The 23952-nt window shown below is 38.6% G+C and overlaps 1 protein-coding gene and 1 pseudogene across 1 annotated transcript; both read right to left on the bottom strand.

Annotated features, from left to right (window-relative positions):
- Positions 1-971: 971 nt before the first annotated feature.
- Positions 972-15531, bottom strand: Gatm (glycine amidinotransferase). The gene is made up of 9 exons (XM_027926089.2): positions 15463-15531; positions 13488-13706; positions 7593-7788; positions 6657-6847; positions 5265-5402; positions 4962-5126; positions 4516-4579; positions 3948-4064; positions 972-1927 (listed from the first exon to the last, which is right to left on the bottom strand). Exons 1-9 carry the CDS (start codon positions 15529-15531, stop codon positions 1815-1817), a joined length of 1272 nt encoding a protein of 423 aa, XP_027781890.1. The 3' UTR covers positions 972-1814.
- A 6822-nt stretch (positions 15532-22353) lies between these two features.
- Positions 22354-23474, bottom strand: LOC139704559 (sequestosome-1 pseudogene; annotated as a pseudogene).
- Between the last annotated feature and the right edge of the window lie 478 nt (positions 23475-23952).

Consider the following 23952-nt stretch of genomic DNA (forward strand, 5'->3'; position numbering starts at 1 on the left):
GGCTGGGAACCCCCACCCCCCCACACACACAGGGTGGCACTGGAGCTACATGGTAACTGATATAGTAAGTTCCTGAAGAGAGAAAGATTAGGATCAAATGAGGGTCATGTAGGTTAGACTTGGTCAGAAGATTTACCTCTTTTTGTGCAGCAGTGAAAAAAGTGTCCCTTTTAGAGGGTTTGGTAGTATAAGCAAATGATGACATGAAGGCCTGACTTCCCTACAGAAGCTTAGCTGATAAAGGCCAGGAAAGACAGAGCCCTAACCAGAGTGTACAAATATATATAAATCTCTAGGGGACTGAGGCAGAAGCTGAGAGAACTGATGCCTGATGACCTCTATTTTTTTCAGTGAAAAAATGAAAGAACATGATCAGCTAAGGAAACGGTGAAAGTTTGGAATAGCTACTGAGGGAAATGCAGAGGTATGTAGCAGAACTGCCAAGTACAACTTAGGCCTGGGGACATATACCCCTCAATATGCCAATTGCACAGACTTCCCAAGAGAAATTCATTCCAAGTGTAAGATTAACATGTGTTTCTGTGATGGATAAAAAAGGACAACAGGATACAAAGGGATTAAAGGAGTCAGCAAGGGAATGGCTGAAATATGTGACTCCAACTACACATCCTATGCAGATTTTTGATGAATGAAAACATTGAGCAACTCCAAAATAGAGACTTTCCTTTCTGGGGCCTAGGATTAGTCCTTTATACTCATCAGATATTTTTGAATGAGTGAAATGATAAACTAAAATCTGATCTTCTTAAACATTTCTGAATACAAGTATTAAGTTTAAATTGGGGAGGAGTGTGTTGATTATTTCAGAGATACGTTCCTATAATTTGCTTCATTAAAATAATGAGACTGATGCCAAACTGTAACAAATACAATCAGAAACACAAAAGTTTATTAGAATAAAAATACACTTAGAGTATTGAACGTTAAAATTATTTCATATCACATGTAGGTTTTACCTCCATTAGTAAAATGCTTTTATACTCTAAGCTTTGAATAATTTGCATATCTGTAAACAAATCTTAGATTACCAAAGATGCAAAGTATCTAATAGATATTAAACACTGAAACTGAGGGATGGGCAATGATAGCTATATGCTATTGCACTAAATGTTTCTGTAAAGTTTTTTGGAAGAAAGGAAAAGATTAAAATAATTCACTTGAAATGAGGTAAGTTGCATGACAAAGATTTTAGTGCACATATCACAGATGTTGAGATGAGAGTATTAAAAAATTCATGGAAAATTCACTTTGATGTCTGCATAGTTGAGGTTATTTTTTTTAAACAAAATTTTTAAAACTAGTCAATTTTTTTTTATAGAAAAGAAATCATTATCCAGTTATACTTAGGATCTAGGTATGTTCTATGTCTTTCATTTAGAAAAAAGAAGTGATAAAAACATTCACAAGTCTACCAAAAAGGAAAAAAAATTAAGATTAGGACCAACATTTCAAGCTGCCTTTTGGAAAGAAAATTAAAAACAGAGGTAGATGGTTAAATATTAGTGGCCAAGTTACTCAAGTGACTAATTTTTGTCTTGGTACACATTCACCAATGTTTTACACTTGAAGCCAAATAGTAAATAAAACTTTAGGAGAAGAAAGTTATACCTAGCAGAAGTTACCGTCCTTATATCAAAGAAAAGGAATAAAAGTAAACCAGGCTTGAGACCCCTGTTAAGGATATGATTGTTTAAAGCACTACAGTTCATGCACTCTGTAAAGCGGGAAAAGAACCTTGCCCCTAAGCTTCTTAGGTGGATCTGGCACCATACCACATGCCCCATCAGGCCTGCTCAGTCAAAGTAGGACTGAAGAGTGCCCCGGCGCCGGACATCACAGGTCCAGCAGTGGAAGCCTCCTCCCAGGGAGTTGGCATGACGAATGTTCACCTTGATGGTACTGATACCTGCATGGGAGACACAGACGAGGTCAGTTAGATACACTCACATGATTCTCCTTTGGAAAGTGAACCTGAAGAACCTGGAGGAATCCTGCGGCTCTCATCCTTGAGGCTGGCCCAACCCAGAATGATCTTTTCTCTTTCAATTTTATGTTCACCAACTATATTTCATCTCCTCTATTCCACTGCTAATATAAGATCATTATCAAAAGGTCAACAGAGACTGAAGTTTTGCTCTATTAACTGTTCACAAATCAATAGACTGGATGAGCCGAAATACCTACCAAATGTTAAAAAATGATCAAGTACCGAAATTTCAAGGCCTTTTAGAAGGCCTCACTTTGTCAGACTGTTTCTAATTTGGCCAGGTTAACTTAGTAGGAAAAGCATACTTTAGCCAACCTGAAAAATTGACTGCAGTCACATCTAAGGAGAGTTTATCTGATACGGATTAACTTTGCCAGTCCACCTTAAGGAAACAACAAAACAGAGCTGATAGTTTAATACCTGAGTTTATTTGTTATATAGGTACCTAATCAGACTACTGGTTTAATCTGGTGCCACCTGTAATGACATGGATACAATGTGAACGGTGTACTTAAAAAAACTGTATTTAGGAAGAATCTTTTATGTTAGACATAGCAGGGTTTTTAAAAGACTGTCTACTTTCCTCCCTCGTTATTTTGAAGGGGCAGATAAGCCAGAGAGTCGCTACAGGGTCCACTGGTATAATCAGGAAGAGAAAGGAGGCTTGAGTTGTCTGGACGCTTCTGAGAAAATGAGACTGCACAAGGATTTGAAGAATAATAGCAGGATTTGGGTAGGGGTAAGAAATGGATGTGGGATAAGGAGTGGGCTTTTAAACATGAGCAAGTTTCCTGATAGGATGACCTGTCTTTCTTATTCAGATGGCTATAGCCATGCTCATCCTGAATTAGAGGGAATTCAGTTGCTTGATAGAAATTTGCATTAAGAAGTTCCCTGTGTCTAAATAGACTTTATTTTTTTTTCTAAATAGAATTTAAGTACTAAAAGTAAAATTATAAATCAGATATTTTGTACTTTATACTATCTTAAGTTTGGAAACAATAAAATATAAATAGACAAAGAAACTGAACTTGAGCAATTTTTTGTTTAATAAAATTAGAAAAAAAAGTGGTATAATATTAGGGGTCAAATCATTAGATTCTGTTCAATCTACAACTGATAGGCCAATCTTTTAAAATGGACACTAACTACATCAAGGAAGGATGTGTTAAAGGGGCAAATAATTTCTGCTGAGTAGAATACCTCAAATATAAAACAAAAAATTTTTAAATGATTCAATTTCAACAAGTAGACTGCCTAGACATTATTTAATGTCATTATTTGACATGCAGGATACATCAAGTATGATAAGAGGAATACATCTATATTCTATATAATAACTCAGATGAAGATTCTTTCCTTAATATTTCTCTCAATAGTTTTAGAATCATTGGTCTAAATTTAGAATATCAAGATTATCAAACTCTCCTCGAATAAAAACTAATCCTGCTCTTTAGCTCAAAGCTGAATGATCTATGGACACCTTCTGCTGCAGTTCAACACTTTGTTAACTGCTTGCAGAACACACAAGTCATTTTCTGTACCCTTGAAAACCCTTTAACGTATGTGATGACAATTAAACTACTTTTAAAGTTTCCTCAAAATTTCTTATTTGGGGAAGTGCTGATGGATCCATATGCTCATCTGCAAAAGGGTAGCTGGTTCTCCACACAGGGGCACTGGGACACTGGCTGAATCATAGAAGATTGGTAAACTTATTGCTAAGGAGGTGTTTGGGGATCTCTGGATACATCTCCAACCTTTTGAGGCTGCACTTATTGAAAACAAAAATATTGGCTTTTACAAAAATAATAACTTGGTACTTCTAAAAGGAATAGCAATTGAATTAGATAAACCATGCATAGGAACTTGCAGGTCATTTCTTCAGTACATTGAACACTTTCACATATGATAGCATGTTGCACTGTTTGTTACCTACCCAGCTTCTCAAACATCTTTTGAATTGGGACTTCATTGGCATCCACCATAACACGTTTCTCATCTAGCATTAAGACATTCATGGAAAGCCATTTGGATGACATCCAGAGTGGATGATCTGAAAAGGGGCAAATAATAAATTTTAAAATGTCATTTGTTTAAAGTAAGGAATTACAAGTAATGGAGATTAGAGTGACAGCTAAATGCTTTTGGTAATTCACTTTTCATGTGAAAACTTACTTTAATCATCTTAAAACAATTTATCTATAAACCTTATGAATCAATCCATATTCATCACACATTTGGACTTCATCCTGTTTTCTTATAAGAAGTCATAACTTGCTTTATGTGATGTTGTTTTATTCTGTCTTCTTGCTTTCACTCTCTGTGGAAGGAAAACCTGAAAACACGAGTCCCAGCCTGGTTTTAGCACTCATAGTCATCACTTCACTCCTTACTGGGGAAACATTTTCTCTAATTGGCTAAAATTTGGGCTGCTCTCTATAGATAAATGATTCCTGTCACTGAAGTATTCATTTTAGTTTCTAAGTATATAAAAGTTAACGTACCATCTGGGATGACCGGTTTTGGAGGAGTAACTATGGTCCATCCTGCTTTCTTGAAAAGATCAATCTGCAAGACCAAAATAATCCCAAGAGGCTTACTCCCATGTTTATTATTCTTATTCTTGGTCTCTGATAGCCCTCATCATTAATATCTTTTTGGCAAGTTATCACACTAATACACACAAACTTAATACTTTGATAATATAGGCAGCTAAAGTCAAAGTCTGATGATAATACTAATTATCACAGCAATAATATGTATTTCTGATCATTGGACATCTTGTAATAAACACACCATAAGCAATCCAATGTTTGATCATAATATGCTTGAATATTGCTGAATTTGTCATTTAGAACCATTAGGAACCTTGGAAGTACTTAAAATAAGGTGGTAATTACTTTGGTTGCCAGGCTCTATTGCTTGTCCAGTGCCATAAGAACTCTCTTACCTGGTAACATGGCCGGTCAGGGTTGGAAAGCACAAGACCAGGCCCAATGATATTGAAGGTGGCATCAATATGCATTGGATTAGGGTCTTTAAAGGAAATGATATGTACTCTGTATTCTGGGGCAAGATGCCTACGCATCCATTCAATGCCCAAGTAGTTTGTAACCTGAAAATAAAAGGAATACATATAATCTGTAAAGATTTGGTTCTATGTTTATAAAACTAACATATGTAAGAAGAAAATATTTTACATTAGAAAAAACACAATAATAAAGTATGAAATTTCAGAGGCAACTTTTATAACCTGGCTTCTCTGTACAAATATATCTCTTCCAGCACGAATGAAATCAGCAGCATCAAAGCACGGCTCAAACTCAGTCGTCACAAATTTTCCCTGAGCAGCCAATTTGTGTCTGTCTTCCACAGAATGGATGGGATAATCCTAACAGGAATAAGAATGAACACACACAATGTATTGGTTTCATAAGGAACTTAGAAGGTTATACATTACTAAAAACATTAGTTCAACACCATCCTTCTCAAAGTACTACTCCTCAGTTCCAGACTAAAACAGGCAAAGGAAAGATGTAGGTCCATGTTAAACACCAAAACAACAAATCCACCACTACCATCACCACCACAACAAAAAATCCTATGCATTACAGTAATTACCTGATATTTAGAAAGGAGTGGTTCAGGGTAGTAATTGATTCTGAAAATATTTCATGACCCGTACTGGATTTACATAGCTATCTGTAGCACTGCAAATCAACAGGATGAAGTCACTCTGTTTTTCTTAGAAAAGGAATTTGGTTCTGAGCCTACTCACACCATCATATGAGATGTTGTGCTTCCCCTGCCAAATTTGAGTATGGTGGAATTAATTTATTATTTCTGTCTTTAAACTCCTGGAAGAAATTTTTATTTTTAAAGATTCCCTATAAATGATTAAATAGTAAGAGACACACAGTCATCTCTCAATATCTGTGGATGCTCAAGACCCTTATATAAAATGGCAGTTATTTGTCTATAATCTACGAATATCTTCTTATATACCTTCAATCATCTCTAGATTACTTATAATACCTAATGTAATAGGTAAATATAGGTAAATAGTTGTGCTGTACTGTTTTGGGAATAATGTCAAGAAAAAAATGTATATATGTGTTCATCGTAGGCACAATTTTTAAAAACTGGTTTTGATTTGTAGTTGGTTGAATCCACAGATGCAGAATCTACAGATAGGAAAGGCTAACTGTGTATTTCATTTTATTATGAATCTGGCTTATAGACTCAGTTCTTTTTCTAGAAGGAAAGACTTCAGCTTAGTGACTTTTCTGGCTCCACTAATTAATAGCAGTATAACCTCATGCCAAGTTTTCCTCCCCGTGATAAAATGATACTACTTCCTCCTACATTTGTTGTGAAGAATAAACATGATTGAGGAAGTAAATTAAGAGCTAAGCCCAAAACCCAATACAAGATAAACAACAAATAAATGTGAGTTATTATTATTAGTATTATTATCATAAGATTATTTACTCTTATTTTCATCATAACACAATCACTTTTTTAAAATTAGGCAAAAATTAGGTTCTCAGTTTCTGAAATGCACAACATATATCAGATATCAGAGAACGTCTTTGTGGATTATTTAGAAAAGCTATTAAGAAAATAGTCTATAAATAGGACTCACCTGGTCATAAAGCTCATCAGCCATTGTGGGCTTAGGAGCTGTTGTCCACTTGGCACCCCGATGAAAGTAGTCTTTGATAATTGACCTATATGCTCGGTACTCAAAAAAGCGAGCACGCCATGCCATGGGTGCCTCTATAATCTCATTTCCCACCACTATCAGGATGTCTCGAGGCATCGCACTGTATAAACCTGTCAGACCAAAAAGTTCCATAAAAAAATAAAAGTTCTGTATTACCACCTCAGTAATACACATTTCCAGGACAGAAAAGTCTATATAATATGATGCAATCTTTTTTTAAAAAAGAAATTATTAAAAACCCTGTTTATGTGTATATGCAAATAATTATGTAAAAATGGAAAAAATAAAATGATACATATTAGAATGCTAACATGAATTCTGACTAGGAGCAAGGAAGCTAAGCAAAAAAGGAAAAAAAAATGAAGCAATAAAATGGCTGTTTAAAGAGATCTTGAATTACCAGGCCCGTTCCATTTGTAGGTCCTTTCTTGCTATACAGAAACAGAGTTCTTAAAGGACTATCAGTATCATGAAATAAAGATTGGGCCAAAGATCATTTTGGAACTAGAAATTATGGAACTCAAGCACAAGAACACTTGGACAGCAAAGACAATTAAAAGGAAAATGGGAATGTTTCTATTATCCTTTTAATTTCTGTTATTAAGGAAAATTAAACAGAATTCACTGTTCTTTTGTAAGAAGATGACTATAAAGTTTAGGAAAAACTACTTCTTTCAAGGAGACTCCAACAGATTTATAATCTAGTTTAGAATGTGTATATCTTAATCATAACTAACTGAACAAAGCTGTTCCTAAATATCTATAAATTTTTGAGGGATTGATCCAAGAAATTCTCAGAGCTTTCTTCCCACATAGTTAAGAAAGAAATTTAAAAAATCAAGGAGCTACACTTACCCGTAGACTCAAAATCAGGAGTTTTATAATTAAATGACCAGTCAATGGGATCAGGCCTTCTCACTGTCACACCTTCCATTTTTAAAATATTGCACATTTCTTCAATTTCAGCAACAGCCTTTTTCAAATGATCTTTGGGAAAAAAATGGCCTCCATACTTCTGGTAAAATGACCAGTGCTTTTCATATGTGTTGGCCTAGAAGCAGAAGAAAGTAAATGAAATAATTATCGGAGAAAAACATACTTCATGGTAGTTTAATGGGTGGTGAACAACTCTGTAAAATGTAATCGAATTAAGACTAGAACCATGTTTTATATACTGTTGATCCCCAGCATGAAGCATACTGGCAGACACTCAATATTTGTTGAATGAAGAGTTCTAAAGTATCTTGATATTTGAGGCCTTTGGATCCTTCGGCCTCAGATCTCATGCCCAATCACTCACAGCATGTCTGCCCCCAGACAAGCTTGGAATCTTCTTGGCTATACTTCACAGACAAAATAGAACTTAAGCACTCCCATCAGCCTCAAAGAAAATAAACTAGACAACAACTAAACCAGCATAAGAAAATAAAAGAACCACTGAGCCACATCCCCAGCCTTTTTTATTTTGCATTTTGAGACAGGGTCTTGCTAAGTTGCTTAGGGCCTTACTAAGGTGCTGAGGCTGGCTTTGAACTTGCAATCCTTCTACCTCAGCCTCCCAAGCTGCTGGGATTACAGGCATGTACCACCACGCCTGGCAGAATTCATAAGTTTTTAACATATAGAAAGTTTTCAGAAATTATATGCAAAAATTTACAAGTTTAGAAAGATTCTGTATTTAGACAGTTTTGCATAACCAAGTTCTCCATATAAAGATAGATGCTGGGACATGCATATGATGCATCTCACAATTTATCAAGATAGATGAAGCAGGTCTCCAATCAGAGAATCCAGTCTCTAAGAAAAAGGCTCAGGTCTTCATTAAAAATTTGGCAAATCCACATAAATCTACATATTTTTAGTTGAAAACATGTTCAAGGCAGTTAATTTTTTAAATGTTTTTCTGTATCACTAATTAACTACCCAACTACCAGGACTGATCATGACCAATATGAAGGTTTCCATCATAAATCAAACACTTGCAGATAGTAGTACTAGAAAGAAAAGGGCAAAACTGGATAATGTGTGAAAGAGTGTGTCTACGTTATCCAGATGGGCTCTTAATTGGTACTCCTGACACTCCTACCCAAGAGACAGAGCAGGTATTTATATGTTCGTTTCACATGTAAGGGAAGAGGCTCAGGGAGGTCACTTGCTCATTTACTACCTGGACAAGCAGGCCTAGAACTCCAAGGTTGATTCTCACAGTATTCTGGAAAGAGTAAGGGGCTTGACTATGCTCTATTGGTTTGAACATTTTTAACTTGATGTATAAAAACTTTTGGGGGTGGGGGGTTATTAGGGGTTGAAGTCAGAGGTGCTTTATGACTAAGTCACCTCCTCAGCCCTTTTTTATTATTTTTTTTGAGATATAGTCTCATTAAGTTGTATGGGACCTTATTAAATTGCTAAGGCTGGCCTTGAACTTGTAATCCTCCTGCCTTAGCATCCAGAGAAGTGTACAAAAGTGTTTAAAACTGAAATTGCTTACGATAGTTCATATCATTCCCAATGATTTTTGCCCATAAAGGCTTGACTAAATGTCTACAAGTCTGGATTTTTATTGTCAAAGACATATTTTTTCTAGGTTTGTATCTATACTTCCATTTTTTACTTCTCTTTGATAAATATCAAATACATGAATGCAGACTTGCTGCTTTTTAGTTCAGTATTTAGGTTCACATCAGTTAGTCCAGAACCTAGCCTGGAGGAAAAGGAAAAGCTGAAAAACTGATCTTTAGAAATATGAAGAATGCCAGTGAAGCTTAAAAAGGGGGTTGGTAAACTAAGGTCCACAGGCCAAAACTGGCCCACTTCTTGTTTTATAAATAAAGTTTTATGGGAACACAGGCATATTCATTTGTCTGCAAACTGCCTATGGCTGCTTTGGCATTACAATAAGATGGGAAAGTTGAGTGTTAGTAACACAGACCTAAGTTCTGTAAAGCCTGAATTATTTATTATCTGGCCCTATACAGAAAAAGTTTGCTGACCCCTGTTCAGATCATTAACTAGTTCTTTTACTTTGGGACATATAGAGTCAAATAGCAGGCTCAATTTCTGACCCACAAAAACTATTATCTCAACTATTAAACATTTGAATATTTTTAAGGTCAGTCCATTCTTTGAAAAACGAAACAAAAGCATTCCAGCACTTTACCCCTAGGAATTTTTGCAGCAGCAACCAGAAAGAGAAGATAATAATGACTCTTTTTATATTCCTGGTACTACTTGTCTATTCGCCATGTCCTCCTTCTCATGCCAGGCACATCTCCTACAATCCACTAAAGACAAGAAGCCTTTGAAAATTTAACACTGAGCTACAGCAGGCACACAGTTATGTTGTCTTGCCAGGCTCATTCCAAAGTGTCTTGTGTGACTATTTCTGCAGAGTGAAGCTTGCCTTGATAAATATTTAAACTTTCCTGGGAGAAAAAAAGTTACTTGAACAAGTGTGAGTCTGTAAAGCTTATAATCTGGCAAAGGTTGGACAAAGTGCACATGATTAGGGCAAATTACATTTTCCAAAAGATAGTTGAACATTGCTTACACTTGCTTTATAACCCTGCTAAATGAGTTAGCAATCATTTACCAAGTGTTGCAAGTAATGAACACTATATTAGATGCATAGCATATGATCTTTTCAACAATCCTTTGCAAGGATGTGGCTACATTCCTGGAAACTTTATAGCCCTCCGGAGCCTAAAATCCTTTTTATTGGGGTTTGCCAAATGATTTTTTAAAATACTGTCTTTGGAATGCAAAGAAATATCAATAGAAACTTACTTTCTATTGAAAGTGAAAACTCATATTACATTAACCTTAATTAATCTAAGAGTTTGTAAAAGGTCCTCTATCAAGGGATATATTTAAAATAAAATAGACAAAAGCAAACCCGTAAGCAAGTATTTACTAAGTTTTGCAGAATAAAAAAAACACTTAGCTTTCAAAAAGTGGCTTCCTGACAACTATGTTCCCCACTGCTTTCCTTAAAATTTCTTTAGTATGTATATCTTCCAACATATCTTGCACTCTAATTGCCTATTTTATTTTACTACATTATTTTATCTTATTGTTCCCTAGCTGATTAATGTACCTGTGTTCATTTTTTTCTGCCTTCTAGGGGCCATGCATATGTTTGATTTACTTTCTGCTCTTTTAGGACCTAGCTTAGCTTGTCAAATAAAATACAAATAACCAGAAAAATGAATTAAATCAATACTACTCATGCTACTAATATGTACAACCATTCCATCCTTGATGTGCTTTTGTAATTGGCAAATTGGATCCATACAACTATAATGAGTTGTAGTTTTGACCTTTAAAATACTTGATATGTATCCTTTTATCTTCAAATTTAATCCTGTTAGGCAATTAGCAAACCTCTTAATATGTTCATTTTACTAGTGCCCTGAAACTTATGGATTCTGCACAAGGTCAAATAGCTGATTAGCCAAATCTAGCTATCAAGCTTTTATCAAATACCTAATTAAAGCCAAGTTGTCTGACTGTTGCATGGTGTACTTTCTACAAACCCATGAAGCTACAAAGTCTAAAGTCATAAATCAAGTGACAACTCTAAATAATATCTAAGAATTCTAATTCCAGGGCTGGGAATATGGCTCAGTGGTAGAGCGCTCACCTAGAATGCATGAGGCACTGGGTTTGATCCTGAGCACTACGTAAAAATAAAGATATTGTGTCCACCTAAAACTAAAAACCAAATTTAAAAAAAAGAATTCTAATTCCATAAGATCACATGATATCAAAGTCAATAATTTTAGCCAGGTGCAGTGGTGCATACCACTGTCTGAAAATAAAAATAAAAATGGCTGAGGATTTAGCTCAGGGGTAAAGTGCTTCTGGGTTCAATCCCCAGCACAAAAACAAAAAATTTTAAGACAAGTAAAAATATAACTATTGAGGGCTGGGGTTGTGGCTCAGTGGTAGAGCACTTGCCTAGCACATGTGAGGCACTGGGTTTGATTCTCAGCATCACAAAAAAAATACATAAATAAAGGTATTGTGTCCATATACAACTTTAAAAAAATGGTTAGGGGAGGAGGCAACTTCTTTTTAAGAAAAGAGTTTAAAAGACCATGCTTTTTAGAATATGTAAATTTATCTGTTCAAATTTCAAAATATCAGAACAATCAGAAGAAAGTATTACTTTTTCTACTGCCATGTCCTCCAGATCTAACTCAAAAGCCACTTCCAGAAGACTTCCTAACCATTCAGCACCTGGTCATGTGTTTTTCTTTACTCTCCTAGCACAGCCTTGCCAGCAGTGGGCACAAGATACTTGGTATTTATTTCTTTGTGAACAACTTATTTCACCAAGTAGTTAGGCAGTTCTTCTGTGTTAATTTCTCTAGAACCCTGTTACATGGTAGGCAATATTTCTGCTGATGACAGTACTGTTTCAGACTTTCTTCCTCAATCTATATTACAGATGTAAAATATTCAGGAAGAACTTAAGTAAATTTAAGACATATTTGTAATCCATTATTAGCTTAAGCTTCTTATATGATGGGGAAGGTACTCCCTAAGATAGGGGACCCTTATGTAGTGTACCATCTAAATATGAGTCTTTGGGGCCCCTGGTCATAAAAATATACAGATAAAAAATACTAGGCATTTTTAAAAAGAGAAATATGCCTTGTTGCCAGGAAAGTTCTGGAAGACTTTGGGAAAGGTATCATTGGAGCTAGCTGTAGGTTTAATTTACATTCAAGAGGGTGTAGGAAAATAAGTGGAGAGTTGGGTGGGAGAAAAGGCATGGGGCTTGTTAAGGATTATATATTTTTCTTACAAAGTCTGTTGAAAACCAGGGTGGAATATTAGAGGAGAAAGCAACTTACACAGGAATGAATATCTGCTAACCTGCCATACTAGCTCATCTCTAACATGAGACAATGATTGAAATGGGGAGTCCTGGAACTGCAGCCAGAACCAGCCTGAATACAGTGAGAACATTTCCTAAGCAATGGGAGGGCTATCAAAGTAAAGGGGCAGGATGAGTAATACGATCAAATTTGGGTTTAAAAAAAATCACTTTGATAGTAGCTGGAATATGGTCTGTGGAGTAGAGTGAATGGCAGAGACAAATTAGGAGTTAACTGCAATAGTCTAGGAACAGATGAGCTCCTGACTTAAGACAGAGGCAGGATATGGAGACAAGATTCATTTTTGACAAAAGACTTGTTAAATCTTGGAGAATGGATGTGAAGAATGTGACTAAAGGAGAAATCAAAGATGACCACGTGGTGTTTTAACTTGACTGAACAGGAACACCTAAAAATTAAAAGGAACAAATGAAACAGGATGACTGGCAACTGAACTCTACATGTGCCAAGTTTGAGGTTCTGTGACAAAGAATACTTTAGGTTTAAAATATTGATCTAGAGTGCAATCTAGAGCACAGTAGAGAAAGGCCCTGAAGCTGTCGGAATGGCTAAGAGAAGGGAACCAAAAGTGAAATTCTGTTCAACATTATAGACTGTGTTACATTGTGAGAATCAGTGAAAGAACTTATGTTCCCAGAAAGGTGTCTCAGGATCCTGGGAAAGTTTGAAGAAGAAAGGAATTGGTATAAATAGTGTCAAATACCACAGAAGTGTCAAAAGCAAGATCATTTAAAATGAACCCCTCCCTGCTAAAGTGAAAGCAGTTCCAGAGGATGGCAGCAGAGCCCAGGCAGCAGCAGGTGAGGAAAGAACCCACTTCCACACACACAAAAGTTCTGTTTACCTTCACTTCCACTGTGAATGGTGGGACACAGGCATTTTCTGCTCTGCCTACTATCACTTCCTCTAAGGGGTCCCATTCGTTGTAAGAGGAGACAGGACAGTCCTTGGGCAAAGGATCTGTGGCCTTGTCATCAGCTGCGCAGGAGTTCCGGGAGGAAGCTGTAGCTGCCTGGGTGCTCTGGAAAGTTCGCTGCACCCATCCTGTGAAGGTTCTTCCAAGCTTTCAAAAACAACAAAAAGTTTATCATGTAGCCTCATTCCATATTAGGAGGTAGGAGGAAGTGGAGATGGGGTGAGGAGTGAAAACCCAGCATAACACAGCCAGACATTTAAAATCCTATAGGAGAACATAAACCAGATGTTAACAGTTCACAGGAACTGGGTATTATTGAATTAAATCAATACTACTCATGCTACTAATATGTACAACCATTCCATCCTTGATGTGCTTTTGTAATTGGCAAATTGGATCCATACAACTATAATGAGTTGTAGTTTTGACCTTTAAAATACTTGACATGTATCCTTTTACCTTCAAATTTAATCCTGTTAGTTAATTAGCAAACCTCTTAATATGTTCATTTTATGGATCCTGCACAAGGTCAAATAGCTGATTAACCAAATCTAGTTATCAAGCTTTTATCAAATACCTAATTCAAGCCAAGTCGTCTGACTTTTCCATGGTATACTTTCTACAAGCCTGTGAAGGATTACAGGTTATTTTTCACCTTCTTGTGTATTCATATATTCTCTTTTTATCTATTATGTTAATTGCTGTTAACTTTTAAAAATCCCCCAGAAGAGATTTTGTCCCCAGTGACCATACTCCCCCACTTATTTCAGAACAGGTTTTTGCAGTCCATCCTTATCCAGCTTTCAGCAACTCTTCTGCAGGTGATGGGTCACGTTCTTCCCAAAAAGTTGTCCCATACCTCCCTGCCAAGTTCAGCTGTAGGCAGGAGCCTCCTTTCCCCCTCAGTACCAAAGGTTACCAATATTAATATTAGGCTTACTTCTTTTTTCCCCAAATAACAATGTTCAAGCATTTGTAAAGGATCCCATCTTTCAGAACAATCAGCTTCAAATCATTTTTTTTCCATCTCTGACATGCAATTCACATTCTTTAGCACTTCAGTTTTGAAAGTGACCAGCTGCCATCTGCACTGTTCTACAGATGGTCCACAGTACCCTAGCCAAGATAAGGATTAACCCAGGCACAATTTAAACTAGAAAGATCTAAGAATTAAAAAAAAAAACTTTTAAAAATGAAGGATCTATAAATCTAAAGCAGGAAGAGTCCCTATTCCACTACGCAAACCCTAGGCTCCTAAATCCCTCTCCTCTTTTTAAAAAGGAAGGAGGGCAGTAGGGGCGCAGAGATGGAGATTAAAGCAAGACGGAGAGCATCAGCTGTTTCCAGTTGCTAGAGGGTGGCTGATAGCCCGGAAGGACCGCCGAGCTATTCCTATCTGAGAGGCAAGAAAGGGTCTGTGCAGACATCCCAGGAAATCAGAGGAAGGGGACGGGGTAGAAAGTCTGGAGACAGGATGAATTCATTCCAACTCCTTTTAAGACTCCGGACAAGCTGTTTGCTTGCTCTCAGTTCCGATTCCCACTTGGCCTCTTCTCCCCATCCATCCACCTCATACGCATTTTCCCGAAACTCCCCGAACTCTATGCCTATGCAAGGCTCTGGACCTCAACAATGCCACCCTTTTACTAAGGAGTCCCTAGTTCCCAACCCTCGCCTCGGCTCGAAGCTCGATGGAGCAAACTAAGGTCTGTCTGAGGAAGGTGGTGCCCCCTGCGCTGCGGCAGCCAAGCTTCCAAGAAGGAACAGAAGGGACATTGGCATGCAATTCAGAGTGTGGAAAGCTAGAAAAGGCGGCTGGGGGAGAGAGCGGGGCCTCCGGTCCGCGCGGAACCCAGCGAGGGGGAGACAGGCGGTCGCCAGACCAGGCGGGCGGCGCACGCACCCGAGACCCGATGTAGTGCACCGCTTCGGCTCCGCGGCTCCCGCCGCGCAGGCACCGCACCCGCAGCATCACCCCGGCCGATCTGGTCCTCGAGCGGAATGTTCCCGGCGCTCGGCAGCCTTTGCCTGAGCCTCCCGAGAGCGCGCCTGGAGCGGGATGTGCGGACGCGCGCGGCCACAGCCTTTTGTAGCCGCGCCCCGCCCGGGCCACCCTCATGGCCCCATTGGCTGCACCGAACAGGTGGTCGGAGCCTGGGCCGTGGCCCCCGGCCGCCCCGAATTAGGAGTTTTCGGGAACTACCGCTGGCCGAGGTCAAGTCTCCGGACTTGCCCTTTTTTTTAGCTTGTCCGTCCCCTGACTGGGTTCTGCTGCACGCCGCAGGACTGCGGCAGGAAGCCCACTAATGTCAGGGAAGAGGTGAGGACTCAACTTCCGACGAAAGAAAATTCATGTTCTCTCTATATCTTGTTTTAAATGTACCATAAAAAATTAAGGGTCTGGAGTTGTGGGTGGAGCACTTGCCTAGCACGTGTGAGGCACTGGGTTCTAGCCTCAGCACCACATTAAACTAACTAAATAAAGGTATTATATCCATCTACATCTAAAAAGAAATATTTAAAAATATTTAAATATGCGAAGTGTGAGTGCAGTCTTAGGTTTAAATTCACATATGTGTACTAACACAGCCCCCAGATTTTACAGAATAGAACCACCCAAAGATTAGATGGTTCTTGGGGTCAATACTGGGTTCGTGGAAACTAGGTGTGGAATTCAGGTCATCTGCTGCCTGGGTGCTGCGCTTTCCACCTACTAGCCCTTCTGGTGTTCTTTGAAACCCTTGTGGTTTCAAATGGTCTTTGGCAATGTGCCCCTGGCTTGAGAAACTAAATCATGAAAATAGAGACAAATATGAATCAGAAATAAGGGAAAGCTACAGATAACTTCTTTCCTTCAACTACATGTGTTTCAAATTGATTAGGGGGTTATTGTAGAAAAAAAATTAGTCCCCTCACAGAGCAAAATCTTAATGCTGGAAATGTGTTAGAGAACAACAGCAGAAGAGACAAGAGACTCAAATATTTCATTTTTGTACTTACAAATATGTAACTATTCATTTTCTTTTTTAAAAAATTTTGTTAGTTGTAGATGGACCCAATGTCTTTATTTTGTTTATTTATTTTTATGTGGTGCTGGGGATCGAACTCAGTGCCTCCCATGTGCAAGACAAGCGCTCTACCATTGAGCCACCACCCCAGCTCCATAACTATTCATTTTCAACCACCTGTTTTATTTTCAACCACCTGGGGTCTCAAACTTGTTTTCCTGTGTTCATTGATGGAAGGCACCAAACAGAATGGCATGGTGGGAAGAGCCTTGGAGAAGGAATTTGGAGAATTGGGTTTTAGTCTTGGCTGTCCTAGACTATGTGCGTCTTCTTGAGTTGCCATTTTGTTATCTGCAAAGTGAGAACAATTGCATTTATTGTCCTAGTAGATGGGGCTGTGGAGGGCCTAAATGAGAGATTGTACAAGCAGAAACTGGTATAGCACTAAGAGTTATGTGAATATGAGGTAATATGTTACCACTCTAACGAATGTCATAATACTGTGAAAGGAGCCAGTAAGTCTAGGTTTACACCTTAACTCTGCTACTAACATGCTGTGTGACCTGGAACGGAATTTCTAAACATTTCTTTTAGTGAGGGCTTTGGGAAACCACTAACATTTCTCAAAATTTAAAAAGTACCTCTCCCAACAGAAAAATGCAGCCACTTCTGAGGTCTGCTTCTCTTAGTGTCCTTAGGGTAGCCAGAGATGAGCTCCTTCTCAGTAAAATGAACTTATGAAGATGGTAAATATACAAAACAAGGCTTTGACTTCCCCTATATCATATCTTTCTAAGATAGGAGAAATCTTCATGTCACCCATTAAAGACACTATTTTAATTTTGCAAATATAAGAACCAGGAATACTGAGTAAAAATAAGGCTAGGGTGTCATTAGATTTACATTAAACAACAACAACAACAACAAAAAACCCTCTTATAATGGCCATACAGCTACTCTTAACCTCTTAAAATCCAGGAAGAAATGTGTGGATAGAGCCACCAAAACAGTCCTACTTTATAAAAGCAAATCAAAGCACTCCCCTCATCCTTTTCCTTTATATTTTATTTTTTTGTTCTTAAAAAATCTGTAACAATTTTTGGAATGACTTCATCAAATGAAAGCTCAAGTCTTCCATATTGGGTAGTTTGCCTAATACTGGGCCAACTCTGTACCCACTAGCCCTTTGGGTGTTCTTTGAAACTCTTGTGGTTTCAAATGGTCTTTGGCAATGTGCCCCTGGCTTGAGAAATTAAATCGTGAAAATAGAGACAAATATGAGTCAGATATAAGGGAAGGCTACAGATAACAGACAATGCCTTGAAAATGCCTTGATCTTTAGTTGCTGCCTTATTTAGAAGAAATGGACTAGTGTGAACTCTTGCCTTGCCTTCCATTCTCCCGATAACTTAGATTGAACTAATAATTTTAGGATCTTGGTAGTCTCATACTTGATGGTTATGCGTATTCAAATCTAATAGTAGTGTACCCTTGTAGGTTAATTTAAAGGCATAATTTAGGTAGTGAGGAATAAGAGAGGTTAAAAGAACAAGGAACAGAAAACACAGCAGAAGCATGGGAAAAGATTGTTTTCAGTTTCTCTCTCATCACTGTTGCTTAAAATATATGCCAAACTCTACCAGATTCCAACAAAATTCAGACTTTATGAAATGTGTGCTAATATTAAAATAGAAGAAAAACTAATAAAGTCATTGGGTCAGCAAAATGAACAACAAAAGAGCCTGTTGTAAGATTTTTACTATTTCATTTCATGACTGATATCAGAACCTGTATATAGGGGGCAAATGAAGAGAGTTAAGTATTTCTAGCAGTTAGAGATACAGATGGTCTGTGAAACTGATATATGCACTCAGTGGATGATACAAGCTATGTGCAGAAATCACCCATTCTAAGACACATTTGTACCTATAGTGTAGGAGACAGGATATCCTATCTCCTACACTATAGGTACAAATCAGAAAAAAATGATATTAATAAAATTAAACATGTAGCTAAAATATATCCTCATGACTAGAATATACATTTAAAAAGATGTGCTTTTTAAAAAAGGTATTATTTATACTGCATTAATAAAATATCTCTGGAAAGATACACAAGATATTAATAACACAGATTGTTCTGGGGAAGGGACCTGGCTGGCTGGGAGACAGGGGTGAGATTTTTACTATAAATTTTATTGTACCTTTGAATTTTGAACATTTGAATGAATTACCTAATAAATAAACAAAAATATATTTAATGGACTGCATTATTGGAGGTGTGGCTATCAATATGGAGAATTTAAAAAGGAAGCCTGAGTGCCTTATCAATCTATCAAGTCTATTAATTCAACTCTAAGGATGGCATCAGAATATTCTAGTCCCAGGAAATGTAAAACCCGAGGACAAAAATAGTGTCATGGATTTTGATGAAATCTCCCTCAAGACTATTCATTGACCTCCTCCAAATTTTGAGCTCACTATGTAACCTCATTCCTGGGAACCTTGGCATGGAGAAGGATTTATCCTGCAGGCCAGTGATCTGGTGGCTGGAAAGATAGGGTCCTCATTTGACAATCAAATCAGTATTCTAGCTTCTCTCTCAAAGTCTGAGGAGTTTGGCAAATGTAGTTCAGTTCAGTCCTTTCTCTCAAGTATATTTCTCTTAATGTTCTCTCTTCCCTGCCTGCCTAGTCAATTCTGGGTAAATGATAAAATTTACTTTCTGGACCTGAAATGCTGCGGAACTTGTCTGTTCCTACAACCCTTTTGTGTTCTAGCCATTGTACTTATCATACTTCCCTGGAATTGCCTGCTAATCATTTGTCTCTTGTTAATAGCTAGTCTCTCACTGAGACGTTGGCTCCTTAAGGACCACTGTACACCTAGCATAGTGCCTGACAAAGCAGAGACCTCACTCAGTCCTTTAGTGCTGCTCCTTAAGCCCAGACCTCCCTCTGATATTTTGCCATCTTTGATTTCAAATAAAATCTTGTGCAAGTGGCCACAGCACTGTCTCCTTACAAATACTTTTAAGGATTTTATTAGCTATGAACAGCTAAGTTTTTACTGCCTAGCATTTCTTAACAAGGTAGATTCTTTCATCAGAAGGCAACTGCAAAAACAGTAGTTCTAGCCAAATTAACACCCAGCTTTCTCCAGTATTTAATATAATTTCAGTTTAACTCAGCACTTAAACTGATTTGACTTCAAGAAAACAGGAAGAAACATCTGGAGTCGGCTCCAACAGACCATCTTTCTCTTTAGTCTTCAGACACCCTTCTGGAATTCAAAAACACTAAACACTATTCTCCTTTTTAGGTCCTAACTAAACCTAAACTAAGGCAAAGGTCAACTCATCTGATATTGTCTTGATATCAAAGTACATGGTAGGCAATTTTTGTTAATGGAAAAGCAACTGCATTTGTTTCAGCCTCATTTCATTCTTTTTTTAAAATCCAGTTTTATTGAGGTATAATTCACATAGCATGAAGTTTTCCCTTAAGAGTACACAATTCAGGGCTGGGGTTGTAGCTCAGTAGTACAGTGCTAGCCTAGCATGTATGAGGCACTGGGTTCAAGTCTCAGCACCGCATATAAATAAATAAAATAAAGGTCTACCAACAACTAAAAAAAAATTAAAAAAAGAGTACACAATTCAGTGGGTTTTAGTATATTCGCAGAGTTGTGCAGCTAATTTCAGGATGTTCTCATTATTTCCTCAAAGAAATGTTCTACCTATTAGCAGACACCCCCTCCATCCCCTGGCAACCAGTAATCTACTTTTTATCAATTAATTTACCTTTTCTGAGAATCTCACATAAATGGAACTATGTAATATATGGCCTTTTGGGTCTGGCTTTTTTTGCTTCATATGTTTTTAAGGTTCATCCATATTGTAACTTGCATGGGTACTGCATTCCTTTCTAGGGCCCAGTAATATTCCATCATATGGGCATGCCACATTTTGTTATCTATTCATCAGCTGGTGAAAATACTATATTCTTGGCTGTTATGAATAATGCTGTTATGAATATACATATACAAATTTTTGTGTGGACAAAGTTTTTTTTTTGGGGGGGAGTGGATCCTGGAGATTAAATCCTGGGGCGTTTAACCACTCAGCCATATCCCCAGACCTTTAAAAAATATTTTATTTAGCAACAGGTCTTGCTAAGTTCCTTAGACCCTTGCTAAGTTGCTGAGTCTGGGTTTGTACTTGCGATCCTCCTGCCTCCGCCTCCTAAACCTTCAGTCACAATACCTGGCTTAAAGGTTTTTATTTATTTTTCTTGGAGATATACCTAGGAAGGAAGTTGCTGTGTCATATTCCATTCCATTTTTAATGTTTTGAGGAATTGACACACTGTTTTTCCGGTGACTGCTCCATCTTTACATTCCTACTAGTGATGTCTTAGGCTTCCCATTTCTCTATATCCTTTCAAGTATTTGTTATTGTCTATCTTTTTGATTATATTGATTACAGTTATTCTAATGGATGTATGGTAGTACCTCATTGTGGTTTTGATTTGTATTTCCCTAATGATTACTGATGTTGATCATTTTTTAAGTATGCTTATTGGCTATTTGTACATATTTCTTGTTACCTCAATCTTAGGAGAGAGAAAAATTGAAAGATTTTATTTAGGGAGGAACTGATGCCTATTTTCAGGAACTAACTAACATCCTTCTTTCAAAGAAGGCAAAATTAATATTTCTTTAAAATCACAAAAGGAGAATACTCCTTTAAATATATTGCAAGAGACACTGTGGCTAAATAGCCTTTTATTTTTTTCTAAAAATTATGAAATGTATCATCAGAGCTATGTGACTGAAGGGGAGTTTCTCTTTTAGAGTAAATAAAAGTGAAGTAAATATAATTTACTCTAAAAGAAACAAGGGGCTTGTAAAAGATACTATCACCAACATTCCTGTATTTTGGAGGAGCCTTTGAGACTTGCTTAGAAACCAATCAATAATGTAATAAATCTAATCCACCCTTCTGAAAAAGGTAATATTATCATTTTAGTGTAAATTAACCCATACAAAAAAACTCAGTTTACATAAACTATGAAAGTCTCTGTGTGTGGGATGGGGGCTGTGGGGGGAGGGGGTGTTACCACATAGCCCTATTCCATAATGGTGCTCAATATATTTTTAAAGTGCTTGTACCATTAAATTATAGGTTGTTTACAAATCAGATAACAGATGGCTACAGAGGAATTTTCTTACTTTAAAAACAAATGACACATTTGGAAATAGAAAAAAACAGAGTAGTCATGACACAAGGAGGCAATATCCAATGAAAACCACAGCTCAAACCTCCCCTTTGAGCCCTCCAGCCCTAAGCAGGAAACCCACAAGCCTGGCTGCCCCTCCTCCCTGGTACTCCTGTAGGAGCCTCCTCCATTCACTCCCTGACAACATTCCAATTTCTTGGGAAAAAAAATGTCAGTATACTATTAATCATTTTTTTTTTTTAAAGAAAAAGCAGAAAGCCATTAGGCAAGACATTCTGAACTGCTGGTGTGATGGCAGGGAGAGGAGTATGCAGGCATGTCCTTGCCCTCCCCAGCCAGGGCAAGGCCTTGGACAGGGGAAACTGGTACTTCTCACACACTTGCAACTCTCCCTTCATGTTACTTGTCCCACTGCCCTGAATGTCTTCACGCATCCCCACCCATAGATTCTGGAAGAAGAATGCTGAGAAACTGGCCCTTTCAGAGGCCCTGCTAATTCAAAGCAACTATGAGACAAAAAAGGAGTATGGGATAGACACAAATGTTGTCACAATGGCGGTGGGTGTTTCGAATACTTGATAGTAACCAGAACAGCCCCAATGTTGTAATGTTGGGTTTGTAGAAGCCTGGTGAGCCAGCTGCCTTCATTCGAGAACTCCATGGACAGCACCTGGGAGAGTGACTCAATCAGCAGAGGGTGGGGGGGTCAGCCTCTGGTGGAAGATGTAGGTACAAAGCAGCTTCCTACATCCCTGTGGATCCTTCCTGGGAAGGGTTCAGAGAGCTTGGCCCTTCTGATTCTGGCATCTGTAGAGACTGCAGTTCACCTGTAGATGGGTCCACTTCTTTTGAAGACAAATGAGTCCAGTCCTCGTTTCCTGCAGGATAGTTATCAGACTCCATCTGTTCCTCAGGCTGCCCCAGCAACTCCAGGGCTATCGTTTTCATTTGCTCTGCCAGTGACTGTGCCATAGTCTCACCATTCCCATCTGGTTTGCTGGGTTTGGAAGAGCAGCTGCTTGGCTGAGAACTACACTTGTCTTCTGTGCTGGAACTTTCTGGGGAGACAGGTGTCAGGTGGCTTCTTTTTCCTGCATGTTCCACACCAACATCGACTTCAATACCCAGAGGGCCGAGGGCAGCTGCCATGCTCTCCCCTACATTCTTGAGGAAATTCACACTGGGATCCTCCCATGGACCAGAAGCTGATTCTGCTGTGGGGTGGGGGCGGGTATCTCCGGCTCAAGGAGGACATGGGCTCCAGTTTCTTGGTGGACCCATCTCCCAGCCTGCCCATGTTTCAACTTCCGCAGCCAGAGGCTGTGAAAGAAGCCCCCAGAATGGTGCCCAAAGGGGCTGGGGAACAGGAGTTCCCTGTGCTCCCTGTGCATGCCGTTCCCCTCACACACCACACAGGCATAGTCTGGGCACACACTGTACTTACAGCGAGTTCCTATGGCAGGCCCATTGCAACCATCACGGATCACATTGGGGTGCACATGCTGCGGGGTGCCTCCTGAGCACATGCGCACGATGATATCGCCGACACTCCTTCTTCTTTTTAATGTAGATGCGAAAGATGTCATCCTTCACGTAGGACATGGCCATTGTCAGCTCCCCATCACTGGAAAATGCAACCAAGTCTCCATCCTCATCGCGGTAGTGCGTCTGGAAGCCGCCTGGACGCAGCGCGGGGGAACAAGGCGACCACCCGCTCAGTAGCCGCTCGCAGGGGCCTGGGCGGGCAGTGGCCTTGGCATCCGCCTGGAGCTCAGGGCTGAAACAGAAGCAGAGGATCTCGCGCTCTGCTCTGCTTCCTCCTTGCCCCAAAGGTGGGCCTTCACCGTGAGAGACGCCACAACTGCAAGTCTAACAGCAGGAACACAGCTGGGTCTCAATGTTGTTGGTTTTTTTTTTTTTTTTTTTTTAACCATAATTAAGTACACTTTTACTGTACTTAATGATGGACAATCCCTGACTGTGAGTGGTTCAGTTTACCAATTTTTGATTTTATAATGGTATGAAAACAATAGGCATACCCATAGAAACTGTACTTCAAATTCTGAATCGTGATCTTTTCTTTCCCCAGTGATATACAGTCTGATATGCTTGGGTGTGCTGGGCAGTGGCAGCGAGCCACAACTCC

The sequence above is a fragment of the Marmota flaviventris genome, chromosome 2, assembly GCF_047511675.1.
Source record: "Marmota flaviventris isolate mMarFla1 chromosome 2, mMarFla1.hap1, whole genome shotgun sequence".
Classification (NCBI taxonomy): domain Eukaryota; kingdom Metazoa; phylum Chordata; class Mammalia; order Rodentia; family Sciuridae; genus Marmota; species Marmota flaviventris.